Source organism: Manis pentadactyla, chromosome 6, assembly GCF_030020395.1.
Source record: "Manis pentadactyla isolate mManPen7 chromosome 6, mManPen7.hap1, whole genome shotgun sequence".
Taxonomy (NCBI): Eukaryota; Metazoa; Chordata; class Mammalia; order Pholidota; family Manidae; genus Manis; species Manis pentadactyla.
Window position 1 is genome coordinate 154200547 of NC_080024.1, and position 26761 is coordinate 154227307.

The 26761-nt window shown below is 38.0% G+C and overlaps 1 protein-coding gene across 26 annotated transcripts in view; it reads left to right on the forward strand.

The window, feature by feature from the left end:
* Positions 1–35: 35 nt before the first annotated feature.
* The window catches only part of C6H18orf63 (chromosome 6 C18orf63 homolog), a 37943-nt gene continuing 11217 nt past the window's right edge, over positions 36–26761 (forward strand). For 4 of the 26 annotated variants that reach the window (XM_057504270.1, XM_057504272.1, XM_057504271.1 and 1 more), the window contains exons 1-12: positions 319–831; positions 2689–2788; positions 7265–7433; positions 9196–9274; positions 10978–11034; positions 14971–15082; positions 15638–15679; positions 17164–17240; positions 23522–23631; positions 24383–24479; positions 24588–24673; positions 25795–25978. In XM_057504270.1, the coding sequence (XP_057360253.1) occupies positions 736–831; positions 2689–2788; positions 7265–7433; positions 9196–9274; positions 10978–11034; positions 14971–15082; positions 15638–15679; positions 17164–17240; positions 23522–23631; positions 24383–24479; positions 24588–24673; positions 25795–25978 (1209 nt within the window). In that variant the 5' untranslated portion in view covers positions 319–735. Of the gene's footprint in view, positions 65–318; positions 2789–7264; positions 7434–8210; positions 9275–9561; positions 11035–12295; positions 15083–15637; positions 15680–17163; positions 17241–20256; positions 24480–24560; positions 24674–25794; positions 25979–26761 lie in introns of those variants that run through there. The other 22 variants (XM_036884203.2, XR_008998385.1, XM_057504290.1 and 19 more) reach the window with 22 other exon arrangements.

Consider the following 26761-nt stretch of genomic DNA (forward strand, 5'->3'; position numbering starts at 1 on the left):
ATTATCGGAGCGCGCGGAGGGAGGGGCCGCGGGGCGGGGCTTTCCTGTATCTGCGTAGAAGATGGTAGGGCGTGGGGCGCGTAGGGCGTGGAGTCGGGCGGGGAGCTCGGGGCACGGGGAGCGTGGAGCCGGACGGGGGCTCGGGGCACGGAGGAGCCTGGAGCCGGGTGGGGCCTCGGGGCACGGGGGCCGTGGAGCCGGCCGGGCCCTCGGGGCACGGGGGCTATGAAACTGGGCGGGGGCGGGGGGCACGGAGGGCGTGGAGCCGGGCGGGGGCACGGGGGCGCGTGGAGCCGGGCGGGGGGCAGAGGGGGAGCATCCGCTGAAGCTCTCCCACCAGTATCGCCGTGATTTTCCAGTCAGGTCAGATCAGTTAAACCTGGCCGTGAATTTGTAACAGAGTCATTCCGCTGCGGGTTTCAGGGATAAACTGTTTACGTGGCAGGAGACAACCTAGCCTCGTGGGCATCAGAACAGGCGGTCCCATCACTCAGGACAGACAGCTGTGTGCCCAGGACGGCCTCTCGTAATTTGCTTAACAAGTCTCCCTCACCCCCCATCGCCCAGCTCTCCTAGGAAAGAAACTCAGGGAGATTTTTGTATAAAAAGCAAAAACGCCCTAATTCTGCCTGTAACTCTGAAGTTACTTCCCCACTGACCACTGACTAGACGAGTCCTTGTATTAGTATCATCCTGGTTTTGTCCCAACAGTATATTGTTTAAGGTGAATCCTAAATGATTGATGGCACGCGTCTCAACAGTACCTCCCCAGCTGGGCGCTCAGAGGAAGATTTACAAATGTTTAAGGGAAAAACAAACAGAAACAAAACGGTAAAACTCCAGCATATTAAAAAGCCATCTGGTATTTGTCTAGGCCCTTTTCAGCAATGATAAATTCCGCAAACTACACAGCATTTGGCACATGTAGGGCATCGTTTGAGGGACTCAGCACAGTTCTTAGACATTAGGAGCCTCATGGATGTTAATTCCCTCCCCCTGCTCACAGCCCTGTAGGAGTGCATGCCATTGAGAAGAAAACATTTTTCCAAGCATTCCAAATATTGTTTAGCCTTTATGTATGATGGAATATGTTGATTTTTCAAATACTGAACCAACCTTGTATCTTTGGAATAAACCCCGCTTGTTCATAGTGTATAATTCTTTTTATGTATTGCCAAATTGTATTTTGTTAAAAATGTATCGTATGAGATACTGGTGTGTAGTTTTCTTTTTATGCATTGTATATGTCTGGTTGAGGTACTAGAGTAATACTGGCTTCATAAAATGAGTTGGAAGTACTCACTTTTCTTCAATTTTCCTGAAAGAGATTGTGTAGAATTGGTGTTATTCTTTAAAAGTTTGGTAGAATTCTCCAGTGAAACCATATGGCAGGACAGATTTCTTTTTCAGTAGTTTGTAGCTATGAATTTAATTTCTGTAACAGTTACAGAATTATTCAAGTTACCTGTTTCATACTGGGTAAGTTGTGATAGTTTGTGCTTTTTGAGGAATTGGTCCGTTTCATGTAAATTGTCAAAAAGAAATCTATGAAGAGATCTTCACAGCAGTCCTTCATTATCCTTTTGATGCCTGTAAGTTCTGCAGTGATATCCTCTTTAATTCCTGAGACCTGTTTAATAGTTTTATGACCTCTCATTTTTTTGTTGTCCGTCTTGCTAGAAATTTGTCAGTTTTATCTTTTCAAAGAGCCAGTATTGTCTCTTAATTTTCTCTGCTTTTAAATGTCATTGGTTTGGTTTTTGTTAGTTCCTTCTGCTTGCTTTCTGTTTACTTTTCCTTTTTTTCCCCTTATTTCTCGAGGTAGGGGTTTAGATTATTGATTCGAGGCTTTTCCTCTCTTCAAATGTATATATATAATGTCATAACTTTCTTCTACGTTTTAAAAATAGTAAACCAGATCATACTGTTTCCCTAATAGTTTCCACGAGTGCTGACTTTCCCAGGGAAGAGCAATGAGTCTCTTGAATGCATGGCTGCTTCTGTAGTACAATGTCAAGATTGTTTCAGGTTTCATTCCCAGTTCCAACTAACTCCAGAGGTGGTTAAAAACAAAACTTAGGCGCCAGTGACTGGAATCTATCCCTGTTTTAGTGACATCAGATGCATCACCATAAGCTACTCAGCTGTCCTAAGCCACTGCTTATAAAATGCTTAGCACAGGTTCTGGCACACAAAAAGCAATAAAATTTTAGCTAACGCTATTATTATTCAACAAGACTTCTTGTTCTAAAACACAAGTATGAGGAAACAGTATCTGGCAGGTGCTCCAAGGTGAAGTAAATCTAGGCAGATTTTTTACCTGTGTATATTTATAACACTAGAATATCAATCGGATTGCAGAGGCAGAAATAAGCAGACTGCAATGGATATTATGTGATCACAAAGCTAATGCAAACATCTTAAGTTCATTGCTAAGGTAGGGCAATTTGTTGTCTAATTGACAACAAATTAGATGTAGAACATTTTATTGTAAATATAGACTTAGGCATATTTTCATTGTATGTCCATCTTTAAGTAAGAGCAAGGAAATGAGAGTAAATGATTGTAGAACATGGTTGCAATATTAATTTAAAATCTGTTTCAAGTAAATAGAACAATAGTAAAGTGGTATGGATAAGGGAAATTCCAGATACCTCTCTAACTTTGTTATCCTTATTAACTTTCAAGGTTCCAGGCAGTTTTAAGAAATGCAGCTGCTGGTGTTATCAAGTCACCCAAGTCAGAAGCTTGGGAATATCTACATACTCAAAATTGAGTCTATCACCAAGTAAGTTCAACCAGTTTTTCCTCCTAAGTCTCTAATCAGTGCTTTCCTCTTTATGCCCAGTACTATTGCCCCAGATCTATCTGCCTTTCATGATTACCTGCCTACCTGGTTTCAGTAACTTCCTAACAGGTTGTTCTTGCCTCTAGTCTTGAACTTACCAGACCCATCTTCCCCAGGAGAGTCCAAAGTTAAAATCTGATCACATCACTACCTGCCTAAGACTTTCCAATGTTTCCCAGTAACTAAAGTTCAAGTCCCTTACCAGATCCAAGATCATTTAAAATCTGCCCCTCTACCTTCATCCTTTGTCATTTTGGCCTCAAACCCTGTAGCTTATCAACAGTGAGCTATTTTTGGATGGGAAACACAATGACCTTTTCTCACTTCCATGCCCTTGCTCAAGCCCTCTCCACCACATACCTGCCTTTTTCCCACTTTATCCTGGCCAAGTACTAGGGGCCCTTTTGGACTCAGCTTAGGAGTCAGCTCTAGAGGAGGCATATGCTAACCACTCCCTCTCCCCCACTAGTGCCCTCGGTACTCCATCATTCCCAGATCAAGGCATACAAAGTCATCAGTCCACATGTCTGACTTTCTCACTGGACCCAGTGTTCTGCAAGAGCAGGGACACATCCGTATCCCCACCACTTAGCACAGTGCCTGACACTCAGCACGCACCAATAAATATTAAATAAGGATATATATGTGATACAGACAATGGTGTCTAAGTGCTTGGAAAAATAATTTTCCTCTATCACACTAAAAAATTTAGATTAATTTATCTGCCACTAGTAAGAGTACTAGTCAAATCTCAGTCTCTAATAATATAACTTCTGGAACCTGATGAAATGTGAGGTTGAAAAGTAGCAAATCTTCTTTTAATAAAAATGTCCTGACATTGCACCCATGGGGTTCATCCTCATCTCCCTGAACTTACACTGGAGTCTCCCACAATTCAGTGTGAGGCCTTCTTTCTATTCTCAGGCTTTTGGAGCTCAGATCCCCCTCTTATGGTTTTAAATATCCTCTATTAATACAGATCCTTCCCCTCCTCCCTTCTCAATGTCAACATGTCCACAACTAAACTCCAGATCCTCATCCCCAAGCTTACTCCTCCCACAGTCTTCTCCTTGCCCATTAATGGCAATCCCAAATCCTTAATAGGCATTATGCTTGTCTCCTCTCTTAGAGCCCACATCAATCCATATCCAAAGCCTATTAGATTTAATTCAAAGTATCTTCACTGTCCAATTCCATTTCATCACCTCTCCTATCACCACCCAGACCCAAACCAAACCCTCTCTCCTGGGCCATTGCCATGCCTCCTGACCGCTCTCCTTCCTGTGCCTGTCTCCTTCTGGCCCCTCTCAGCAGAGAAGCCTGGGTGCACCTGTTAACAGCATACAGGCTTGTCAGGCCCAGTACTATTCCTCCCACTTTAACCGCTCTGGCCTCAAGTCGCTACTTCTCTTTCCAGCTCCACTGCAGCCAAGTGGTTGCCCTCCAGCCTTTGCAGTTACTTCACTTTTTAAATGTTTTCCCCTGACATCCATATGGTCACCCCCTCCCATCTCCTTCATGTCTCACAAACATGTCACCTTGTCCGTGAGGCCTTCTCACCTCTCCAACGGCCTCTCCCAATGCTCCCTGTCTCCCTGGTCGGCCTAATTTTTTCCAACTCACCTATCACCAACTACCACACTAATACTTTGCTCATTTGCCTCCCTGTCCCGCAACCCCCAAGTAAAGTGTTAGCTCCATAAGGGCAGATAATGTTTGCTTAGTGTTCCATCACTAAGTCCTAGAAAAGCACCAAGCACACAGCACATGCTTAACCAGTTGTCAAATGCACGAGAGATACCTGGCGTGCACTTGCATCAGGCTTTACTCCACACTCCCGTTGCAGGACGTTCCAGTCCTGGGTGATCAGGCCACCGCAGGTCTTTAGGGGGCGCAGTAGGCGGCCTTGTGTGATACCCAGCTGAGGCCACGCGGCGGGGTCAACGCGGAGCTTCGATGCCCGCGGCTCCCCACCAGCCACACTGCACAGAAGCAGTTTTCCTCTCCCCGGACGATGGCACGGGCTTGGTCCCAGGCCCAGCTCTTAAGGAGACGCCGGGCTGTCCAACCATATCAGCGTTAGCGGGAAAGCAGGGCACTCAAGGCGTTCGGGGGTGCAAGGGCGTCCCGGGCTGGGGGCGAGCCGGGCCGCAAGGTGCGCGGGGCATGCTGGGGGCAGCATCCGGGGACCGCCTCAGCGCCGTAGAAGCTCGGCCCCGCGCGGCCGGCGGAGGGTCCCTGAGAGGCGGGGGGCCAGCGGGACCGCCGCGGGACCGGCCGCCCACCGCTCCGCCTCCTCAGCCCGAGGGGCGGGCGCCAGCCGCAGCCTCGGGAGGTGACAGGTTTGAAGGCGTTGTTTTTAGGTTTTAAAAGCCCGGCAGGGGTCCCGCGTGGCGGGACGCGGGTGAGCGCGGGAGGGGCGGGCCCAGGGCGGTCTGGCCCGCGGGGGCCGCTCCCGCTCCGGCGGGAAGCGCCCAGGCCCGCCGTGCGGCTCCGGAGCTCCCAGCGCCACCATCCCCGCGAGGTGCGCACGCCGATTAAAGGCCTCTGGGGACTCCCCGAGCCCCGCGCTGCGAGGAGCCGAGGAGGCGCCGGCCCGGGACCCCAGGACCCCAGGACCCCCGGCCCCGCCGGGTGCGGTCGCCGCCCGGACACGTGGTGGCGCTGTTGTCCGGGCAGCCGCCAGGCTTGGCGCTCCGCGACCCAGCTCGCGCGCGGTGTAGGAACCGACAACAAACTCTTCATCTGCAGTCTTACCGGTTGTTACTACTAAAATTTTAAACGTATTGTAAATAATAAAAATAAATCCTTGCCTATTCCTGAATAGACCAATGATGCTTACGTACGCTGTTCTAATCTGTTTTTGAAGATTTGCGAAAGGAGTGGAGAAGGGCCCAGGGGACTCTGTTCCTGACTCTGCTGAAAGATATTTAAAGGGAAAACGAGGCAGAAGGGAATTTCAGTGGTAAATGTTTTAAAAATGAAAGTAACACGTGGCAAACTTTGCTTATGTCTTTGACCTGTTTTCTTTAAAATATGCACACTTGTACCTCTGAGCCCAAGCCGTAATTAATTCTTTGAGTTGTATTTTCATTATTGATGCCCTTTACTAGAGTGCCTCAGAGGAAGTGAATTTTAGGCAAAATCATGAAGTAAGGCGTGTCTGCCCTGGAGCTTTGTACTTTTTTAATTTTTCACAACAGTACGCACTGAAACAAAGGACAAAAGCAGAAGAAAGGAATGTTTTTATTTTTAATATCCTAAATCATCTCGATTCGGTCACTAACACCCTGGGTGAATTTGTGTTAACCATTCTAAAAATATTTCCACTTTAAAATATTTAGAGAACCGAGTGGTTCTCTAAAAGATGAGCATTTCAAACACTGTGGTCCTTGAGTAACAGATTCATGAGAGGCCATGGCATCCCCAGCATTCCTCAAATGACACAGGCGTTTGGTTCCTGAGATCAGATTTAGGAACCATCACACTCTATAGATTACTGGGCTGAGAGGTGAGTACTTTTCTTCTTACAGAAAATAGCTTGAGAAGTTTGAAGTACTAGAATCTGTTGCCTTTCCCTGCCTTATGTGCACGTTAAAGAAGTTGAGCTTTAATCAGCTGCTTTACTTTTACATTCCAGTATTTTTTCTGATACATAAGACTTCAAAGGTATGTCCTGTGAGTTATCAACAGTAAATGTGTCCCAAATAGAAGTTTTAAAGCCAGATAATTAGTGGAAATGGAAACTAGATAACAATTGAGAAATCTCCGAAAACCTTTGCTTCCGTGTGAAATGATGAAAAATATATTCCTCACCTTTAAAGGGCTTTACAGAGATAACTTGAAACAAAAGACTTTGCTATACTTTTTTATTTTTAAGAAATTATTATTGTCAAAGGAAAGATTTTGCTTTTCTGAAAACAAAATGAATCTTAACAATAGCCAGGAACTTAGAATTTATTAAATGCAATATGGCAGAAATATATCTAGTTTCTAGAGCAGAGAAGGCATTTGATCAAGTAGCTGATTTTCTGTATTTGTACTCAAATTATTCTATTTATGATACAGACTGTAGGCTTAAAATTCTAGATTATCTTTTTAGGCTGATGAAACTGTCTAAAATGTGTTATGGTTGCATAACTGAATATAGTAAAACCCATTGAATTACACAATTTAAATAGGTGAATTGTATGTTATTGGAATTACATCTTAATAGAACTTATACCAAAATATTCTAGATTGTAATTAGAAAACCTTAAAGGTAAAACGTTAATGATATTTAACTACTGAAGACTACTAATTCGTTTTTTTTTATCTTATTCCAACATAATATCAAATATATTCTGTGGTGGGTTGGTATTAAAACCCTGTTAATAAGATAATTTGCTACCATTATATCACTGTTTGTTTTTAAAGGCCTAATTGCTGAGATATTCAGTCGACAGGAAAATATGAATGATTCTAGGCAGCAGTCACTGTTCTTCATCACACTTCCAGATTTACACAAACTCTGTGCTGTCAGGATAATATTGAGTAATGGAATGGCAGACACTGAGATTCGGAGTACACAAATGAAGATGTGCAGGTAAAAAATACATTTTGTAACCAACATTTTTGAGACTTATAAGAGCTGTTTTAGAAGTATCTCCCTTAAAGTACTTTAAGGTGAAACTTCCTTTAAAGTAAAAGATGAGTATTCACTCAATCTTTATATGATTTTAAATTAAAGGAGTTCAGTTTTGTTCTGCCCAAGTATATTTAGGGAGGAACTTAAAATACTTGAGATAGAATATATCACTGTTGAATTTTTACATTTGTGATTTCTTGTGTGAACTTTTTAACATAAAATTTTTAGATATTGATGAATTAAATCAGGGTCTCAAAATCTTAGAGTTAATAAGTATTTGAGTACCAATTGTTTATGGGGCACTTTGAGATATTGTATACATTTTAGATTAATATAGTTTAATTTTCATGTCAATACAAGAGTGTTTCTCTAAAAGCTATCTTGAAATGTCTGACTGTTTCAAAGATAGGCTTTGATTACATTGTTTTTCAAAGACTAACACATAACTCATTGTTATGGAGGATCCACTATTAGTCCCTTAAATTGTTTGAGGTATTCAACAAAGGACTCATACATGGCAAGATTATATCCATAACTGAATCTCTTGGAGAGAAAGACTTAAAATATTAGTAGGGCTAGAAATAAGGAAGGCACTCTTGGGCTGGCCTCCATTTTGCCCTTACTTACCAAATTTTTTTCTTCCCCATTGTATATCTTCCTACCCAAGTGCATCCGGGAGTTTGTACCCCTCCTGCAAAGGTGTAATTTGGTATCTGTTGAGCGTTTTTGCTATGACTCCTTTTGGAAACAAATAGGTAGAAAACCTTAAGTGAGATTTTCTGCTGTTTGCCCCAGATTGAAGGCGGCCATGCCCACAGAGCCTTGGGTGTGTTGGCTCACTGCACTAGTAGCTGGCAGAGGCTGGAATAGATTGAGCGGACACCTGGCTATGTCAGAAAAAAGGCCTTGCAAAACCAAGGACCTGCTGCACCAGGGTTCTGACAAACATGAGGCCACCAGGAACAGGCTGGCCCATCGTTTTGAGGTCACACCCCACACCACCACCACCACACACACACAATCACTCATGGGGTTTTTTTGTTTCCTTGATGCTTATTACTTTTGAAAATTTTCATATTTCTGGTTCTGTTCTCTTTTGTGCTTCTCCCACCTTTTCCTTGACCTTTGAAACAAAATTATTGGTAGTGATTTGAATTGTGATTTGGCAAAATCATCACACTTTGCTTAATTAAACTAAAACCACTACCCATTTCATTCTCACTTGGAAAGGGAATTTCCATTTTGAAGGAAAAGAATATAGTCAAAATTTCTAAGTCGAAACAATTGATAACTTCACTGATAGATGAATTCTTAAGACTCTAGCCTGCAGGAACGCCTGACCACCACTTAAAAAAAGGATAATGGAAGAAACGGGAGTTAAAAAAGCTGAATTTTTTACAGTGTTTTGACTTCAGGTATATACGTAGGACAGAGATGGAATTTTAAGAGGGATTCGCAGATCAAACAGGTTGGAAAGTTCAGACGCAGGAGCAAGTTTTCATATTAATATCAATATGTAAAACTTTTGTAATTATCTTAATTGAAATTTTGGCTCTGTGCCTACAGTGTTGAAAGTACCATAGTAAGTGTGGGGAGAGATATAGAAGAAATCTAGTATAATACTTTCCTAGAAGGACCTTAAACTTTTTTAATTTTATGATAGAGTAAAATCAGACAATGGAAAAGTTCACTTTAAAATGAATGTATTTCATCTCTACAGACAGTTGCTGTTTTTGCACCAAGATATTCTTGCATCACCTGTACCAGGAATATTAAGCCAAATTTGGGTAGTGATGACGGTTAGTATTTAAACGTTTTATGAAGTATTATTACTGGTTATTGGGAACAAGATAGATAATTATTCAGGTATTATAGCACAAATAAAGATGGTCTATGAAGACAAATTAGACTTATAGTTTGACTTAACCATTTTCAGATGTTAACTTTGATAGACCATGTTTAAAATCTTTGTGGTTCCAATTTAATACTTGTTTTCTCTGTCATAAATGCCAAGATAAAGACTATTAATAAAATGTAGCATAAATTTTTAAGAAAGTATGGGCTTAATTCTTATGTTTATTCTTTGGAATTACACTTGATATAAAGAACTTACCATTTCTCCAGTTTTTAAAGAACTTAGATCAACATTTTTTTATTTGGAAATTTTATTTTAAAACATTTTCTACACTCAATAAAATTAGAATGAGAAACATATTTCCCAGTGCTTTATGTATCTGGGAATGGTAATAAAGTACCAAAAAGCTTTATAAAAATTACATTATCCTGAGTTCGTTTTGTCAAAAAATTTTCTGAAAATCCTCTGATTCTGAGATATTAATTCCTCAGGATCCAGTGGAATGAACATTTATTAACAGTGCTAATTATCCACCCCAAACTGTCAGTTTTTATTTTTCTTCTAGGTTCTATGGTTATATGCCCATCTTTTATCTTCTCGTTCTTAATACTGTTTTTAAGAAAGACTCCTTAACAAGTAGATCCTAATACCTCTTCTTTTCTACCAGAGAATCTTTATGGAACAAGTAGGACATTGTTTTAGAGTTCTCATAAATTCAAGTATCCTAATCTTACTATAGGTATAATAAGAGGAAAGTAGCGGTCTAAAAATATGTTTTGCTTTCTTACAAAGATTCTACATGCTGTACAAAAATTTACAAAAATACTTAAATAGAAAATGGAATTATTATACATACTATTTTGAAACTTGCCTTTCATTTTTCCTTGAATGGCCTCTCATGGATATTGTTCTTCATCAGTATATTTATTTTTAGGGCTGTGAAATATTTCATTGTATGGGTGTTTAATTAACACTTTCTAATGCACATCTGAGTTTCTAGTGCTGTTACAACAGTGCTTCAGAAAGCAGTGCTGAAATTATTTTTATTTGGTAGTTTCTATGGGTTCAGTTCCTAGAAATGGGATTACAGTTCATTTTAAACTTTAAAGTAATTATTGCTTAAATTGCTCTCTGAAAAGCTTGTACTAGGTTACATTGCAATAAATGGTGTATGAGAAAACCTGTATTTCCACATCCTCGTAAAACTGGATGTTAGCAAACTTCACATATCTACCAATCTGTTAGGTAAAAATACTATATTTTAATTTGTTTCTCATTGGTGAAGTGGAGCACCTTGGCCTTTTGAACTTTCTTAATCTCCCATTTTTGTCCATTTTCCTTATTCATGTCTAGAACCTTGTATACTAAGAAAGGTGTTAACTATTTATATATGACATTTATTGGCCTTTTCCTTTTTATGGTTTCTGTGTTCACATTAGTCCCAGAAAGGCTTTCCTCACCTTGAGAATGTACCCACAGATGATATTTTGGGGCAGGAATGATCAGTCATTTGCTTCTCTAAGGCATAGAAGCTGTTAGGGTGATGGCCTGATTGCTGTGCCCTTTACTATAGAATGTTTAAATTCTTTATGTACTGCAGTATTTAATAACATATTTGTCATTTTAATAAATGGATTTTTGTTATAGATACCATTTTATACAGCTGGAAAACTTAATTCCTATATTGAAAAATATGGAGCTAAGGTAAGTTTAAAAAAAAATAATTCCAGATGCTGCTTATATTGATTTTGTTTTGTCAGCTAACAAAATTGGAGTGTCTTTCTTATAAGGTATTGCTATGCATGTGAAAGAACCCAACAATTTTTTCCCAAATAATTATTTTGTTCACATTTAGTAGATAAAGAGAGTAAGAGACTTAATTTTTGTTGAGTACTTAATTGCAGGCATTTTATGTGGCATAATCTCCTTTACCATGTGTATCTTCCAAGAAGTGAATATCCCCATTTTTACAGATGAAGAAAACGAAACCTAGAGAGATATTAATATTGTCCACCATCATGTAGGTAACAAGTGGAGGAGCAAAACAGTATAGACTGCATTCTCCATGATGCTGAATGTCTGATCTTGGTGAGGAAAATGAATAAGTGGGGTTAAGTACCTCTCTCTTACTCACGTCATGGAGGCATTGCTGGAGCTCCCTTTGTGTCTCTGCATGTACCTGAGTCACTGTATCCTTGGTTTTCTAGCAGCCTGTGCAGGCATCACTGTTGACTTCCATTCCAAGATCTAGTGGGGTTCAGGATAATGAGGTTTCTGGTCATCTCCAAGATGAGATGCTTTCTTTCGGTTCTAGGAGGAGGATGAGGCTCAGCAATGCCTAGGGGTGTTTTGCAGTTCCCTAAGAAATCTTTGAATAACCTGGTTTGAAAGCTAGTTTCAACCATCATTCGTAATCTGTGGGAAAGCAGTATTCTTTAGGAGCAAAGAAGTATTTTAGTTAAATCCTTTTGCTGGGAGTAGTCTGTCGCCCCCTAAGGAATCTAGGTGTCCTAAGAAGGCCATGTGTGAACTAGGAGAATCAAATTTATAGTATATTATTTATTGAGAACTAGAATCTAGGTCTTCTAGACATCCCTACAAAATTTTGTCCTCTATTATGGAAAGTATCTTATGGTTTAGCAGAGACCCTTTTGCTGTCTTTTGAACTTCTTTGGAGAATTTAATCTTATTAATATATTGACTTAAAGGTCAAAATTATTTTTTGAAAAAAATACAGTATAATTTTAGAGATGAATTCTAAAGATTCAGTTATTTTCTGAACATAACAATAGATATTTATACCAAGTACCATGTTTTATATATATATATATATATCTTAAGATTATAAGAAATAATGAAAAATTAAGAAAGATATCACCCATAGTCCTTATACATTAATAAAAAACACTTTGTGATGTAATTACTTCTAGATTTTTCATTTTCACATTTTGTATCACAAGGTATCTCATATCCAAAATATTAGTAGACCTTTTGTTTACAATCATATCCTTTTCCCACTTCTCCCAGTTCCTCATTCCTACTAAATAAACAGATTTTGTCCCCTTCACCAGACTTCCAAATCCTGAGTTCTTTGTTGGTCATGAGCTTTCTTCCAGCCTAATTTGCTTTCCTACCCCAGTTGAACCTTCATGATCATGCTCAATTTTTCTTTGTCTTGATACTTTGTATGTAATAGTAATCACAGCAGGTATTTATAGAACATCTGCAATATATAGAGCACTCTGCTTGTTTCTGGAGAGAAACCTCTGAACCAAATAAACTCCCTGCCTCAGGAATCATATATTAGGAAAAAAATCCCTCCTTTTTAAGTTTTTGGAGTTTGTGTAGAATTTTTATTAGTTCTTCCATAAAATTCAAATTATCTGGGCCTGGAGTTTTATGTATGAGAAGTTTTTAAACTACAATTTAAATTTCTTTAATGGATAGTAGTCATTCAAGTTGTCTTTTTCAAGGAATATATCCATTTCATCTAAGTTGTCATATTTATTGTCAAAATTATAATATTCCCTATTTCCCCTTGTAGACTGTGTAGTGATGTCACCTCTCTCATTCCTGATATTGGTAATGCATGTCTTTTTTTCCCCTCTCCCTAGTCTTGCTAGATATTTAGCAGTCTTACTGATTTCAAAGAACAGGTTTTGGGTTTTGTTGATTTTTCTCTTACTTTACTGTTTTGTGTCTTACTGATTTTCATTTGGACCTTATGCTTTTTTGGGTTACTTTGCTTTTTTTTTCTAGTTTCTTAAGGTGGGAGCTGAGTTTGTTGATTTGAGAATTTCTTTTCTAGTATAGACAGTGCTATAAATTTCCTCTTAAGTATATGTTTTGTTATGTTTTCCTCAGTTCAAAATATTTTCTAATTCCCCTTTGATTTCTCCTTAGATCTATGGGTTGAAATTGTGTTACGTAGCTTCCACATATTTGGGGATTTTCCAGGGATCTTTCTGTTACTGCTTTCTAATTTAATTGTGGCTAGAGAAGATGTTTAAACAAGTTCATCTTTTTAAATTTGAGACTTGTTTTATGACCCAGAATATGGTCTTACTAAATGTTTCATGTCCACTTGAGAAGAACGTGTATTCTATTGTTGTATCAAGTAGTCTATCGATGTTCATTGGGTCACATATTCAATAGCTTTGTTAAACTACTATATTCTTAGGTTCTGTCAACCTATTTTATCAATTGAGAAATAATTTGTACCAGACTTGTCCCTGAGTTTAGCTGAAGTGACTAATGATGCCATCTTTGCCCTGGAAGGAATCCAGGTCACCAGTCAGGATAGTTATGGATGGTGAGATTGGGGCAGACTTCCAGTCTGCGTGGCAAGGCTGAGTGCGTGCTGATATGTCCTGCTGTATCTGAGTTAATCCCCTGGGCCAGTGAGAAAGGCAATAGAGAATCAAGGAGAAAGCCAGTTGGTTTCTAAGGTAGATTCTGATAGTTTGTGGGACTTGTTCAGTTGGATGGGGCCGAGACCCTGAAGGGATGGTTGAGGTAAACATTGCAGGTTGACCTCATTCTGTTGCTTGAAGTTCTATTGACAGTAGCCTTAATTAAATTTTCCATGAGACAAATTGAATGAATCTGGTCTTGTGCCCTGCCAACAGACTAATTACTTGTATCTTGGGAAAATTTACCAGAAGCCAAAATGGTCCAAAATCGATGGGTGGATAATGTTGCAAGAGAATTCCCCTTGGTGCTCTCACTTCTATGTATCTTGCTAGCAGAAGCAATGACAAAGTTTTCTTTACTGTATTTGTAAGGATGTTTATGTAGCAGTTTTTTTCCCCAGCTCTGGGCAGTTTCTTGACGTGTGTGCTAATCCTTACTTAGCTAAGCACCTGAGAGGGACTCTTCTGACATCATAGTTTGCTTTCTGTGTACTGTCTCCTCTCTAGCACTTTACCTCCAAAACTGTAACTTCCTTGGCCTCCCTGGACTTTTAGCTCTGTCTTCCCACCCCAGGGAACCCACTGTCTCTTCCAGGATTCCTCCTCTCTAATCAGTAGGCTGGGGTAATCATACATTTCTAATCACTTAGGGATTGCTCTTTGTTGCTTGATGTCCCACGTCTTGTGAACTACTGTTGCATAAAACTTGCTGAGTTTTTTGGTTATTTCAAGTGAGAGGATAAAAATGGATCCTATTATTTCTTACTGGTCAGAGGTAAATGCCCTGGTTTTTAAAAATTCTATGCAAGTAGAAATACTCTGCTGGTTGCATGTGTGCCATGTAAGTATTTAATTTTTCTCTGATGTTGAACTAGAGTAAAACTAATGAACAATATTATAATACAGTCTGGTCAGATTTCCTCTGTAGAGCAGAATACAAAATAAATTTAAGATTCTATACAGAAGCTCCAAAAGTTTAGGCTTATTGGGTCAGGATAAGCAAGTAGAATCTGGCCAATATAGCATGACAATAGTCATTATTTCAAAGTAAATATTTCAACACTTCTTTAACATTAGAACGAAATAGAAATAGCTATAGGGATGAGTAGAACATATCCAGAATAACCCAGTTTGTTGGGTGGTGATCTAAACACACATTTTCTGTGAGTTTACAGGGACATGCCAACTGCTATATATTTGCCCATGTTTTGTCCTTTAATATTTTTAGGTGGAGCCTCCACAAAGAGTAATTCCTGTAATTCTTCAAAACTGCCTTTCATATTCACTCACAGCTAGACTTGCTCCAGCCTGGAATAAAACTGGCCATGTCTTAGTGAAAGGTGACTTGACCTCTTTCAGTCATTGGGGCTTTCTCAACTAGATTACTTCTATTAGGCGCATCTGTTTTTACAGTACAGCCTGAACCAAGCACTCTCCAGTAAGCCCACAGCAACATCAATAGCATCTCCCTACTTTAGGATTATGTCCAGAGGCTTGCTGATGTTTCTTTAAAGAAAAAAAATTTTTATATAATATTTGATGCTTAGAAGGGAATAAATATAAATTATTGCGCATTATAATACAATGAACATAGATTATCAATATTGTTGTAACCAAAGGCTATTCTGAATTTTGTGTTGAGGTCTGACCCTTTTGTAAATACTTTATGCTAGGAAGAAAGTATTCAAATTAAGAATTGGGTATTTCTGTCCCTTTAATTGAAGAAGTACTTTTTGAATGATTATATTTTTTCTCTGAGCTGTCATCAGACATTCCTATATATAAAACTGCATTTTAAAGCATTTTCCTTAGCTTTGATAATTTGATATAAAAATTGTAATTATCAAGCATTTTTTGAGTTATAATAATATGGCATATCTTATGACTTTTTTAAGGAAGAGAGTTTCTTTCTCAGATGGGAAAGCAAAGTGCTATTGGTAAGTAAAAATGCATAAGTCAATAGATAAAATATTAAGTTTAAAAAACAGTGCTAGCAACTGTTGGGGTGTTATAATTTTGATGATGAGGTTCTAGAAGAATTTAATCAGATACTACAATAATTACAATTTCACCCAGGAAATCACCTCTGGTTCAGAACACACTAGCCCTATGAGAAAACATCCACTTACCTTCATTGGAATAAAAGCTGTATTTTTCATTTCTCTACTTAAGGAAAATTATGAGTGTGAAAGATTTTAATTCTGCAGGCATTTATAATGTATAGCTTCCAGAATCATATCATCAAATCTTTTTTATTAAAAGATTTATAAGACTTATAAAGATGTCTAAAGAGACAAAGATCTAACATAGTTTGACATAATGTAAGCATTTCATTGATGTGCATGGCAATATTGTAGGTATTCATATTCCTAAACATTAGTGCCGAGAGAGCAGACAGGTGGAAATCATGAGCCCAACTAGACTTTATTAATCGATCATGGCAGCTTTCAGCACTATTTGCGCATAGCCTTAAATCCTGGGCTAGCATCTGCACCCACAGCTGTTCCGTCTGAGTTTATTTTCAAGCTGAAGCCTATTTGCCCTGCTTGCACTAGTTTTATGTTTAAATTGGTTAGTGGCAGTCACTGTGCTCTAACTCTGGATGAATGGATTCATTACTGAAATTCAGTTTCATCCCAAGCACCGTCAGACTACAACTGTTGGAGATTAAAGATAACAGTTTGAGGAGAACAAATTTCCCCATTCCTGTTAGAATTTTTTTAGTTTTACCAAATATTCCACAGCAAAACTGGATATATACTTCAAATATATAGTTCATTGGATTTTCACAAACTAAACATATCCTTATAACCAATTCTGAGATCAAAAACAACATTGCCAGTACCTCCGAAGCCCCCTTATCCTTTCTTCCAGGTACCTCCCCTTCCCAAGATAACCACTAGCTGCCTTGTGTTAAGTAATTTTAATTATGAGAAAGCAAGGTGCAAGCCTTGAAGCTCTGTGAGACCTGGAACAAATCAGTATGTTTGAGGACGTTTGTTAGTGAAAGACTGCTGATGTCAGAAGCATGTCATGACTACTTCTGATTTAGGAAGAAGACAGCCTCAATTTTTCACGTGTAATAGATGTCAGACTTGTACAAGGTGTTAGTTGAGTTTTCCTCATTAGAAAAATGTCTCATTTCTTATTGCAATCCTATCCTATGAACCCCTGACCACATTCATACCCATGTGTATATATCCATGTGGTTTCTATCCTCGCCATCTTTTACCCATGTCTCCTCTTCAGGCTGTCAAATATTATATAGTGTTATTTGAATTTTACCTACCATGTGTGAAAAAAGTGTTCTTAACTGAGTTTCTCACTTGAATAAATTAATATCTTTTGTTACTAAAATACTCATTTTGTTAAGATGGAGTAATAATTCCAGACTGTTGACAGTTAAATATTTCATTTCCAGTATTAGACATCAATGTAACAGAAACTCAAGTTTGTCTAAGCATAGAAGCTTACACAGTCAGACTGCCACCACCTGAGGTACCTCATATTTTGATTTCTATAATTAACTTTACTACATTTACTATATACTTACTACATTTATTATTATTGCCAATATGCTAGTAAGTTTTAATATTTAACAAGAAGGATAAGGTTTTTTAAGATCCATATTATTAAATGTTTGATACATTAATATTCTAAATCTGTTTAACTAATCTAAATATCCTATCAGTTTAACACAGATCTAATCATGTTATTCCTTGCTCAAAAATCCTTTAATGTGACACTCAAGGCTCCAAAACCCTCCTCTGCCTCAGCACCCCCTTTTTGCCTCTTTTTCTACCAATATTGAAAGCACTATGTCAGCTCACACTAAATGTAATATTGCCCCTTTAGCATTCTGGTAGCATTGTTTTTACATCAATTTTTTACATAATATCTAAGAAGGCCAAAAGGTTATCTTTTATTTTGCTAATTTTCATAGCACCCAGAATAGACTTACGGATTAATGGTAACCCAATAAATGTTATTTTTCTTCTATGTCAGTGGTTCACAGTAGAGTGAATGGAAGGGAAAATGAGTGATTTTGTTCCCCACAAGACATTTTTTAATGTCTGGAGAAAATTTTGGTTATTGCAAAGTGAAAGGGGGTGAATTGCTACTGGCACTTAGTGGATGGAAGCCAGGGATGTTGCTAAATACCCTCTAGGACCCAGGACAACAACCCCACTGCCATCCCAACAAAGACTTGTCCAACCTCAAGTGTCCATAGTGTCCTGGTTGAGAAACATCAGACATAGGAAAGGTGATTCTTCCTTTGCTTAGAGTGCCTCTGATTGGTCTACCCATCTTGTTCTTCCTTTAAGGGCCAGCTCAGATGCTCCACTCATAGTTCTCTTTAATTTTCTGATTACCTGTTACATTGAGGCAACAGACAAAGATAAATAGGATCTACTTTCTGGCCTTTAAGAATTAAGTAAGCCAGTAGGGAGCTGACATGCATATAAATAATTGGAATGGGTAGTAGGGCATGAATACCTTATAGTGATGAAGAACTTTTTCCCATCCTCTTTTAAAGCTTTGGACTGTTTTACACCATACTTACATTCTTGTTTGTATTTTTAGTTACACTCATTTTATGTGCCCAATTTACTTTATAATCTTCTTAGAGACTAATGTTGTATCTTACTGCCTTTTGAATTTTCTTCCGGTGGTATGTGTTATATACCTGACTTTTGAACCAATTATGGAGGTAAAGAAGATTGACATATAGAGATCACAATATCACTTATACTAGGATGAGAATATAATTGTCCAAAATGGACACTTGAGAGTGAAAAGGACACTCACCTAATGGGATAGTGGCCCAAAATGCATCAACTGTGATACATTCAAATCAAATCATGTCAGCTAAAATTGTATTGAGTTTATCGTGCACAGAAGAACAGTTCATAAGCCAGGAGTCTTCAGACCAACAGTGGCATGAAGCTCAGAGCATTGTCACTGGGCAACATATATAGTGAAAATGCAGAAGCTCTGTAACCTTTATAATGATTGGTTATAGCCCTGGGGTTTTCCAAATGACAGGGTTAAAAGTGTTTATCTTATGCTATTTTTAAAAACAATTTAAACTTAATTTGTAATTTTTGGAAGCATTTATAAGAAATCTAAGTTAAATTTTGCTTGTGTTGCAGAATAAAGTAGATTAGATTTCACTTATTTGGCTTAATGGTTTTGTCTGCTTAAGGAATTTTCAAGTTTGGTTTCCATTTTATTTGAACAGATATAAGATCGCATGTGTATTACTGAAACAAACTGTTGGAGAATGTGGCCTGTCTAAACCTTAGTATTAAGTAGAGTGACCTACCTATTTAGGGCAGTAGTGGAAACCCACAGGCTCCCTTGAGAGATCAGGGACCATTCCCAGTATGACAGAGAGTGCAGAACACCAGTCTTTGTCCGCAGGCCAGTTACCAAGAGCAAAAGGAAGGAGTTGTCCCTATTTTACCAACTAGATAAGCACCTGACCTAGGCAGGAATGAATGAAGGGTAGAATGACAGCAGGAGTATGTGTTTGAGCTAACACGGCAGGAAGCAAACGCCAGAAGTGGGGAGACGCACTCCTCTTTTCTGCTCAACGCATACTTGCTCAGTTCGTTTAAATTGAATCCCTACATTATAATTGACTATCAGCTTCTCTAAATCTCACTTCACTTACATGTTCGATATGGCATTTCTCACATCCCAACTGCTACAAAAATTAGTTTTGTACTTGTCTGTGTTCCTAGTAAGTTGTAATCTCTGAAAGTCCAAGTCCTGCCTTATTTATCTTTGTTCCCATGTAGACTAAAGTTAATTGGATTGAATTTGACTTTTATCAAAACTTAGTATTGCTTATAGGTCAGGTAGGAGGAATAAACTGAGGAGGAGGATATTTACCATCTCTCTCCTTTCCAACTTACCCCTTATACTTTCATTCCCCTTATTTAAAAAAGTCTGCCATGGTTTCCATAATCTATAAGATGAAATCTCAGCTCTTTAGCATGATATACAAGGTCTTCAGCAAGTGAACCCAAGCCTCCCTTACGTATAACCTCATTTCCTCTTTTCTCCAAGTAGCCAAACTACCAATTGCTTCTCAAAGATAATGTGGTCTCCCACACTCCAGCGTGTGTGCTCATCCTGCCGAGTCTGTAACGCCCTTTCTCTGGCTCATCTGCCCACTCGTCTGCGAAGGCTTATTTCAGATACCACCGCCCTGTGAAGGCTTCCACAATTCCCAAAGCTTAGCGCGCTCTGAGCTCCCTGGCTGTGCATATCACATATTCTTGTCTACATAAATGTCTCATTAAACGTAGAAGTCTTAGAAGGAAAGGACTGTGTCTTATTAATCTATCAGAGCCTACAATAGTGCCTGTCAGTATTTTGAATGATCAGAAGGTTGAGTGAAGTGGAAAACTAATTTACATATTGAAGTAGGTAAATTTGTTTCTAAATTCTGTTTAATCCTTGTGGAGTACAAATTGGAGTAGTTTTTTAAGTTCTGATCTTTGATTCTATCTAAGCAAGTTTTAAGATATTCATCATAATTCATGATGAGAAATGTGATTTTAGTCCTTTGGAATTTAAGTGGGCATCAAAATGAAGTATTTGAAAGAAAATTTACTTATCAAATTGTAGACTGTGTTAAACTTTAATACTTTCTTAGAAATCCAGTTGTTTAGAAAGGAATTTATATGCATAAACCCATTTTGTTCATTGGTACATTAAGATTATAACTGAATCCACAGTTACAAGAGGGATATATTGTACCAAAAATGTTATATAATCTTAAAACTATATGCCTTGAAGATTTAATTACATGGCATATCTGGGAAATGGGCACCTTGAAACAAACTTGTTTTTATTGCATAAATAGCTATGCACTGAGTTGTCATTACATATATGTAGAAGTTGCTGGTAGAAAACTTACAGAAGTTTTATTTTTGTCAGAAAAGAAGGCATGTACACAAAACTTACCAGGAGAAAGAAACATTTACTGAGCACTGGTTAAATACATACCCAAAAAATTCAGTGTAGGCTTAGAATCACATTAAAATCCCCAGTTCTGCACTTATTAGCAGTGCCTCTTTGGGCATGATATTTAATCTTCCTGGATCTCAGTTGGTATTGTAAACTTTGGATAATGGTACCTATCTCATAATGTTGGGGGGGTTAATGGGATAGAGTACACTAGGTGTTCAAACAGGATAGCTGCTATTTTGTAAGTAAACTGAGACAGAGTTTAAGTAATTTCCTCTAGGTCACAGAGGTAGTGAGAGATTCAGAATTTAAAGTTTGGCCATCAACCCTGATCATTCTGCTACATTACTTATTCCTCCTTCACCTAGCCTTAGGTTCTTTGGCTCAGATTTGTATGTCTCATAGCATCTTACAGAAGTAGATACCTAATATGTCTGGGAAAAACAGAGCAATCAATGGGGTTTGGCAATATAGTGTTCAAAATAAGTGTTATAGGAACTATATTACTTTAGATGTTCAGAGAAAAAGATGTCTGAGGTAATTCACATTTGAAACCTTTGGAATTTTGACACTGCTTTCTACCCTTTCCTTGAAATCATTTTTTTGGATTTCTCTGAAACTGCTTTTCTCAGAATCTCCTTTCCTTCAGTCATGGTATTCACTGTTCTTCTTTCTCTTACTATTCTTCTAATGTTGCTGTTCCCTGTGGTTCCATTTTCAGCCCACTGTTCCTTCCCTTGGCAGCTCTCCCGTTCCAGTGGTGAGCGTACATGCTGACACGTCCCAAATATTCTTGTATGGTTGCAGCTTCTCTGTCCTCTCTAGCATGCTTTCACATGTATGTACTTATGATACTCAGACTCAGTTATGTCTGAAACTTATTTGTCACCCTCCCCAGCCCCAACTCTGCTCTTTTGCTTTTGTGTTTTTGGTTACTAGCAGCAACAGCCAAAGTTGCCCAGCCAGAGACTTCAGGGTCATCCGTGGCTTTTCCCCCCTATCCCCACTCAGTCTCCAATAGCCTGCCTTGTCTCTGAAATCTCCTCTGTGTCCCCATTTCTGCTGTTCTAATTAGACTCCCTTCTTTTGCTTGAACTATTAAAATGGTCTCCATATTAGCCTTCTTGTTTAAAACCTTCCTCTTTATTTATTCTCTATTTCTTCCTCACAGTGACAACAGAACCTCTTTCTAAAACAGCAGCCCCCAACTAAACATCTAGTATCTCAACATTGCTTAGAGAAAATAAAGTCTGAATTTTTTAGATTGGCTATAATTATAAGGAGGAAATGATATCAGGCACCTTATCACTACAGGTTTGTTCAAGTAAGGACACATTATGAATATTAAGTAAATAAATTCAAGTCGTTAACAGTCTCTTGGGGCATATGGTGAATAGTTGGGTAGTTTGCCAGTCTCTAGAAAACTGTTGAGAAAGACCAATATATTTAAGTGCTGGTACCATGGAGATCCTGCAGCCATTGGCTTGAGTCTTTTAATACTGTGGGAAATACCCAGAAGGATACAGACTCCAACAGTATAAGTAGGTGTATGTGAGAACCCATAAACTGTGTGAGCCTTTGAATCTGAGACCTACCTTCTTTGACTTCAATTTTAGGTTCTGTGTTCATTCAAATAATCTACTTATCCACCTGCAGGCAGTTTTTTCTGATGTTCATTGCTATCCTGCAGTGACCATCCTTTCTTATCACATAGCTTAGGCCACTTATCTCTTAAGCACAGTACATCACAGCACAATATTTACCTCCATTGAACAGGACAACACCTAGCCTTGCTCATTCTTAGCATCCTTGCTCTCTGACTTCACAACATAACCAACACTTCATCTTCCTACAATCTTTTCTACCCTACCCTACTCCCCCATTTCCATTACCCTTAGTGTTATAGGAATTCAGAGAAGGATTAGTTGCTGAACATAAAGGAGATGGATCCCTATCTAGGGTAGAACACGGATAAATCAGAATGGAGGCAGTGCTTTAAGCAAATGTGTTGTTAAAATGCTTATTACTTGCCCAGGAAATTTAAAAATTGGCCAGTTTAGCAGTTCATTGAAAAGCAATAAGCAATGAAGTTAGAACATTCTTCCCCAAAAACTGTATGATGATTGGTTCATAAACTTTCATCCCCCCTTTTAACCTTTCTAATCCTAGCACAGTGTTCTCTCAGCCATTAAGAAAGACTTTATTCTTCACTTCACTTGAGGTCTCTCTGTATCTTTGACTCACAAAAACATGCCCCAGGGGATGAGAAAACTGTAAGTGGCAAATTGCTGTCGGTTATCTACAAGCTTTGATACCCTGGACGTCTAGGGCACCTGAGGACCAGAGGAAAAAGCTTCCCAGGGGGTGGAAGAGATGCAGAAGGAAAGCTGGGGATACTGGCTCTTCTCCAAAAGGCCAGATTGTGGTGTGACTTTTGAACTCATCCTCCTGTTAAAAAATCACAAAATTTAGTTAACATGCTATTCTTATAAAATGAGAATACTTCCTTTGGAAGGGATTCAATTTCCTAGGAATTAATGCAATCAAACTGAAAACCAGGTGAAGTATGTATAACACAGGAGTTTAGGTTTGGAAGATAAGAAAAGCCCGAAATGCCGGCCATACCACACAGAGGAGAAACGCGGTGGGCTGACATTCTGATTATGTCACGCCAGGTGGCTGTGCATGACGCAGTGGGACTTAAGTTTTTAAAACTATGTGTGTATGTAATAAACTAATATTTTTCTTTGCAAATTCTTTTGAGGATTTATGCATTGCAATCTTATTTCCATTAAAAGCTAAGAGAATTTGATATTTCTCAGAGTATTATAAAGGATTTTGATATTACCAAGGATGCTGTCATTAAGGGACATTCGATTTTAAGCAGCTGGTGCCATGTTTTGCCAAGGTAAGATTTCAAATTTTAGTATCTAAGGTGGGTTCAAGATATAGTAGTTCGTATTTGGCTTCGACATTGATATGTGCATAAGTATAGTCCATTTTTATGAATTTTTGAAACTGGTAACTTAGAAAAAGTATTGAAATATTGTCATACAGAAGCCATTAATTTCCTTTATCAAATTACTTTATTATACATTTACATTTTTGTTAGATCTAATTTTTAAAAATTTCTAGGTATCTTATGAAATTATAAGTATTGTAATATTAAAACCGTATAAACTTATACATATAATTAATGACTCATCTTTTGATGATGATATGAGCTAAGTTTTAAGTTTGTACTATATTTAGAAGAAATGGCTTTAGTAATAAGACTATTGGGATGAAATCTTAGGAACAAGAACTTAAGCAGCCAATAATTTAATCACTGAAGCAGAGAAGGAAGTAGATAGGGAACATAGATTTAACTGATTCATTCAGCCTGACATTTACCAGGCATCTCGGTGTGGCAATGTTTTATTAGCCATTATTTTGTGTTTATAGTTGGCACATTGTTTGCATCAGTTCTGTCTAGTTTTTCCTAATAATTCTAGCTAAGATTGAATACAATGTGTATTTGAAACTAGGAGCAGCTGCCTAGTTATTACTTATGTGCTGATAGTTGCTGACTCTTTTGGAACACTTCCTAAATCACACAGTTAACTAAAACTATATACAAGCATTGGCTATAAAGTTTTACCAACTCTTATTTTTTATAGTATGAAAATGGGGCAAATAATAAGTATTCTTCACACCATACCCCCTGACTGTCCTTTTCACTCATATGAAGATTTGCAGATGCACTGGGATGACCTGGTAAGGGGTAGAAATATACATTATGGTATAAGTTAGTTATTTGATTTTGCTTCTTAGAATTTAGCTTAGCTTCCTCTCAAGAATTTCAACTTTGTTCTTAATTTTTAGTATGGCTATAAACTTCCAGAAGATGATGGAAATATTAAAACATACTGCACCATCTACTTCAAAATGCTAGAAGGAAGGACCTTCACGTATCCTTTATGCACACTTGTAACATGCTCTCTGCCCACCTTATGATCTAGCTGTACTTTGCCCTTGATTTCATCATCATTTTCAATCTTCTGTTTGTCTAAATGAAACTACTTTCCCCTCTACTCCTTTCCCCTCTACTCCTTTTTATCAGCTTGAGCGTTTGTTTTCCTTAGAATTTTCCTATGTTTATTTGAGGGTGAGCCTCATGATGGTAATTTTTCCTCGAATATTACTGCAATATTAGACAGCAAAAGGAACTTTTAGACAGAAAAAAAAATGTCCACATGATTCCTGGTAGAAAGAATCAGGGTTCTCCTTAGCTGAGGGCTCCCTCCAGTGGCATTTTGGATGTTAATGAAAGGGTGGAATTTTTAAAGAATTAGTCATTTAACAAAGATGTTTCTTTTTGGAAGATTATTTAATTTTACAGGCAAAGCTTAGAGGATTTGACTTGCACTTATATACTCCATTAACATTTTTTAAAATCCACACAAGAAAAGCACCCTAGTGCTAAGGTGAAACTCCAGTCTTAACTAGTACTGATTTCACCATTTGCATCTCTGTATTCTCAACAGCTGTTTCAGAATGGAAGAAGGAACAGCCATAATGTTCTTTCTTCATATTCCATGTTTCCTAACCCAAATCTTAGTGTGGAATTGAGATTGACAGGCATCAGCCATTCCTTTTGATTAGGTGCCAAGATATTATTCCAAGTCTTCAGAATATTTTCTCAAACAACTGCCTTTAGCAGATGGATAGAATTGATATGTATTGTTTGTACTGAGATTTTACTGCTTTTGGAGATGAAACCTGGTGATTACTATAAACACTTATTTTTATAATTTATAAAGGTCATAATGTCTGTCTTATAAATCATTTTTGGAAGATCTTGGTTTGCCAGTCTGTATAGAAATCCCTGTAAGGACACAGTGCATTGTCTTGGATCCCTGTGAGAAAACATGATTTTTAGCTTTGGATAATATGAAATAAGCAATATCTAAAACACTTAGGATTTAGTTATGGGTGCCTTTTTGACAGTTACTATTTTAATAGTTTAGTTCCATAGAACTTGCTATCTTATATGTACAAAAATGTTCCATTGTTCTTTAACATCGTTCAGATACCCTCTCAGCTGCATCAGAAGTCAGCCCATACAGTTCTTCCCAAGGGTAGACTTGGAAGGTGTGTTGAGAAGTTTTCTTTCAGACTTAAAATCTAAGCTGCCGCACATTTGTGGATTTCCCATAAAGATGACAACTAAACCATGCTACTACACACACGACCTAATTAAGCCTCACGTGCAGGTAAGAGACTGCATGTCCTGTGGAGTTCTCCGAGATGCTCTACACCCGTCTTCTTGCATCTCTTGCCTTCTGTGACGGACTGCCTAACCCATTTGCTGTAACTCTTGTCTCTCAGCTCAGTGTTTCCCTAATACTATGTGTTGTTATTGTACCTAACATTTGTCACTGCCATTTGTTACTATTAATGTATTTAACTTGACATTATGGTTGTTTATGGGTCTGTTTTTTCTAACTTGGCATGAGCTCTCAGAGGGCAGAGATCATATGCATCTTATGTCAAGTGTCTGCTATATAATTGGTGTTGATTAATTTTTTTAATGAATAAATGATCTCACAGTTTGGAAACATTTGCCTCATAGAAATCCAAGTTCACTTTGAAATTCTGCTACTTCATTTGAGTCTGATTGATCAAAAAGCCTTTGAATAATTCCCTTTATAGAAATTGAATTAATGACGTTTTTGCTGTATATACTAAGTGGAATGTATATACTAAGATGAATCACTAAGTGGAATCTTATTTATGAACAAAAGTAGCAAGTAAGCAAAACTGATGAAGAAAATATGTTGGCCCATCCTCTACACTCACTAGAACAAGATTTCTTTGTAAAACAAAACAAAACAAAACCCCACACAAAATTTAAAGGAAAGTTTCTGAAAAACCTAAGAAAATTTAATAAAATTTTTCAATGATCTTTCTTTTAAATGACAATTATGCATTATATAAAAAGGAAAGACAAAAATTTGAACAATTTGAAAAGTTTAAAATACACTGTGAATTATCTA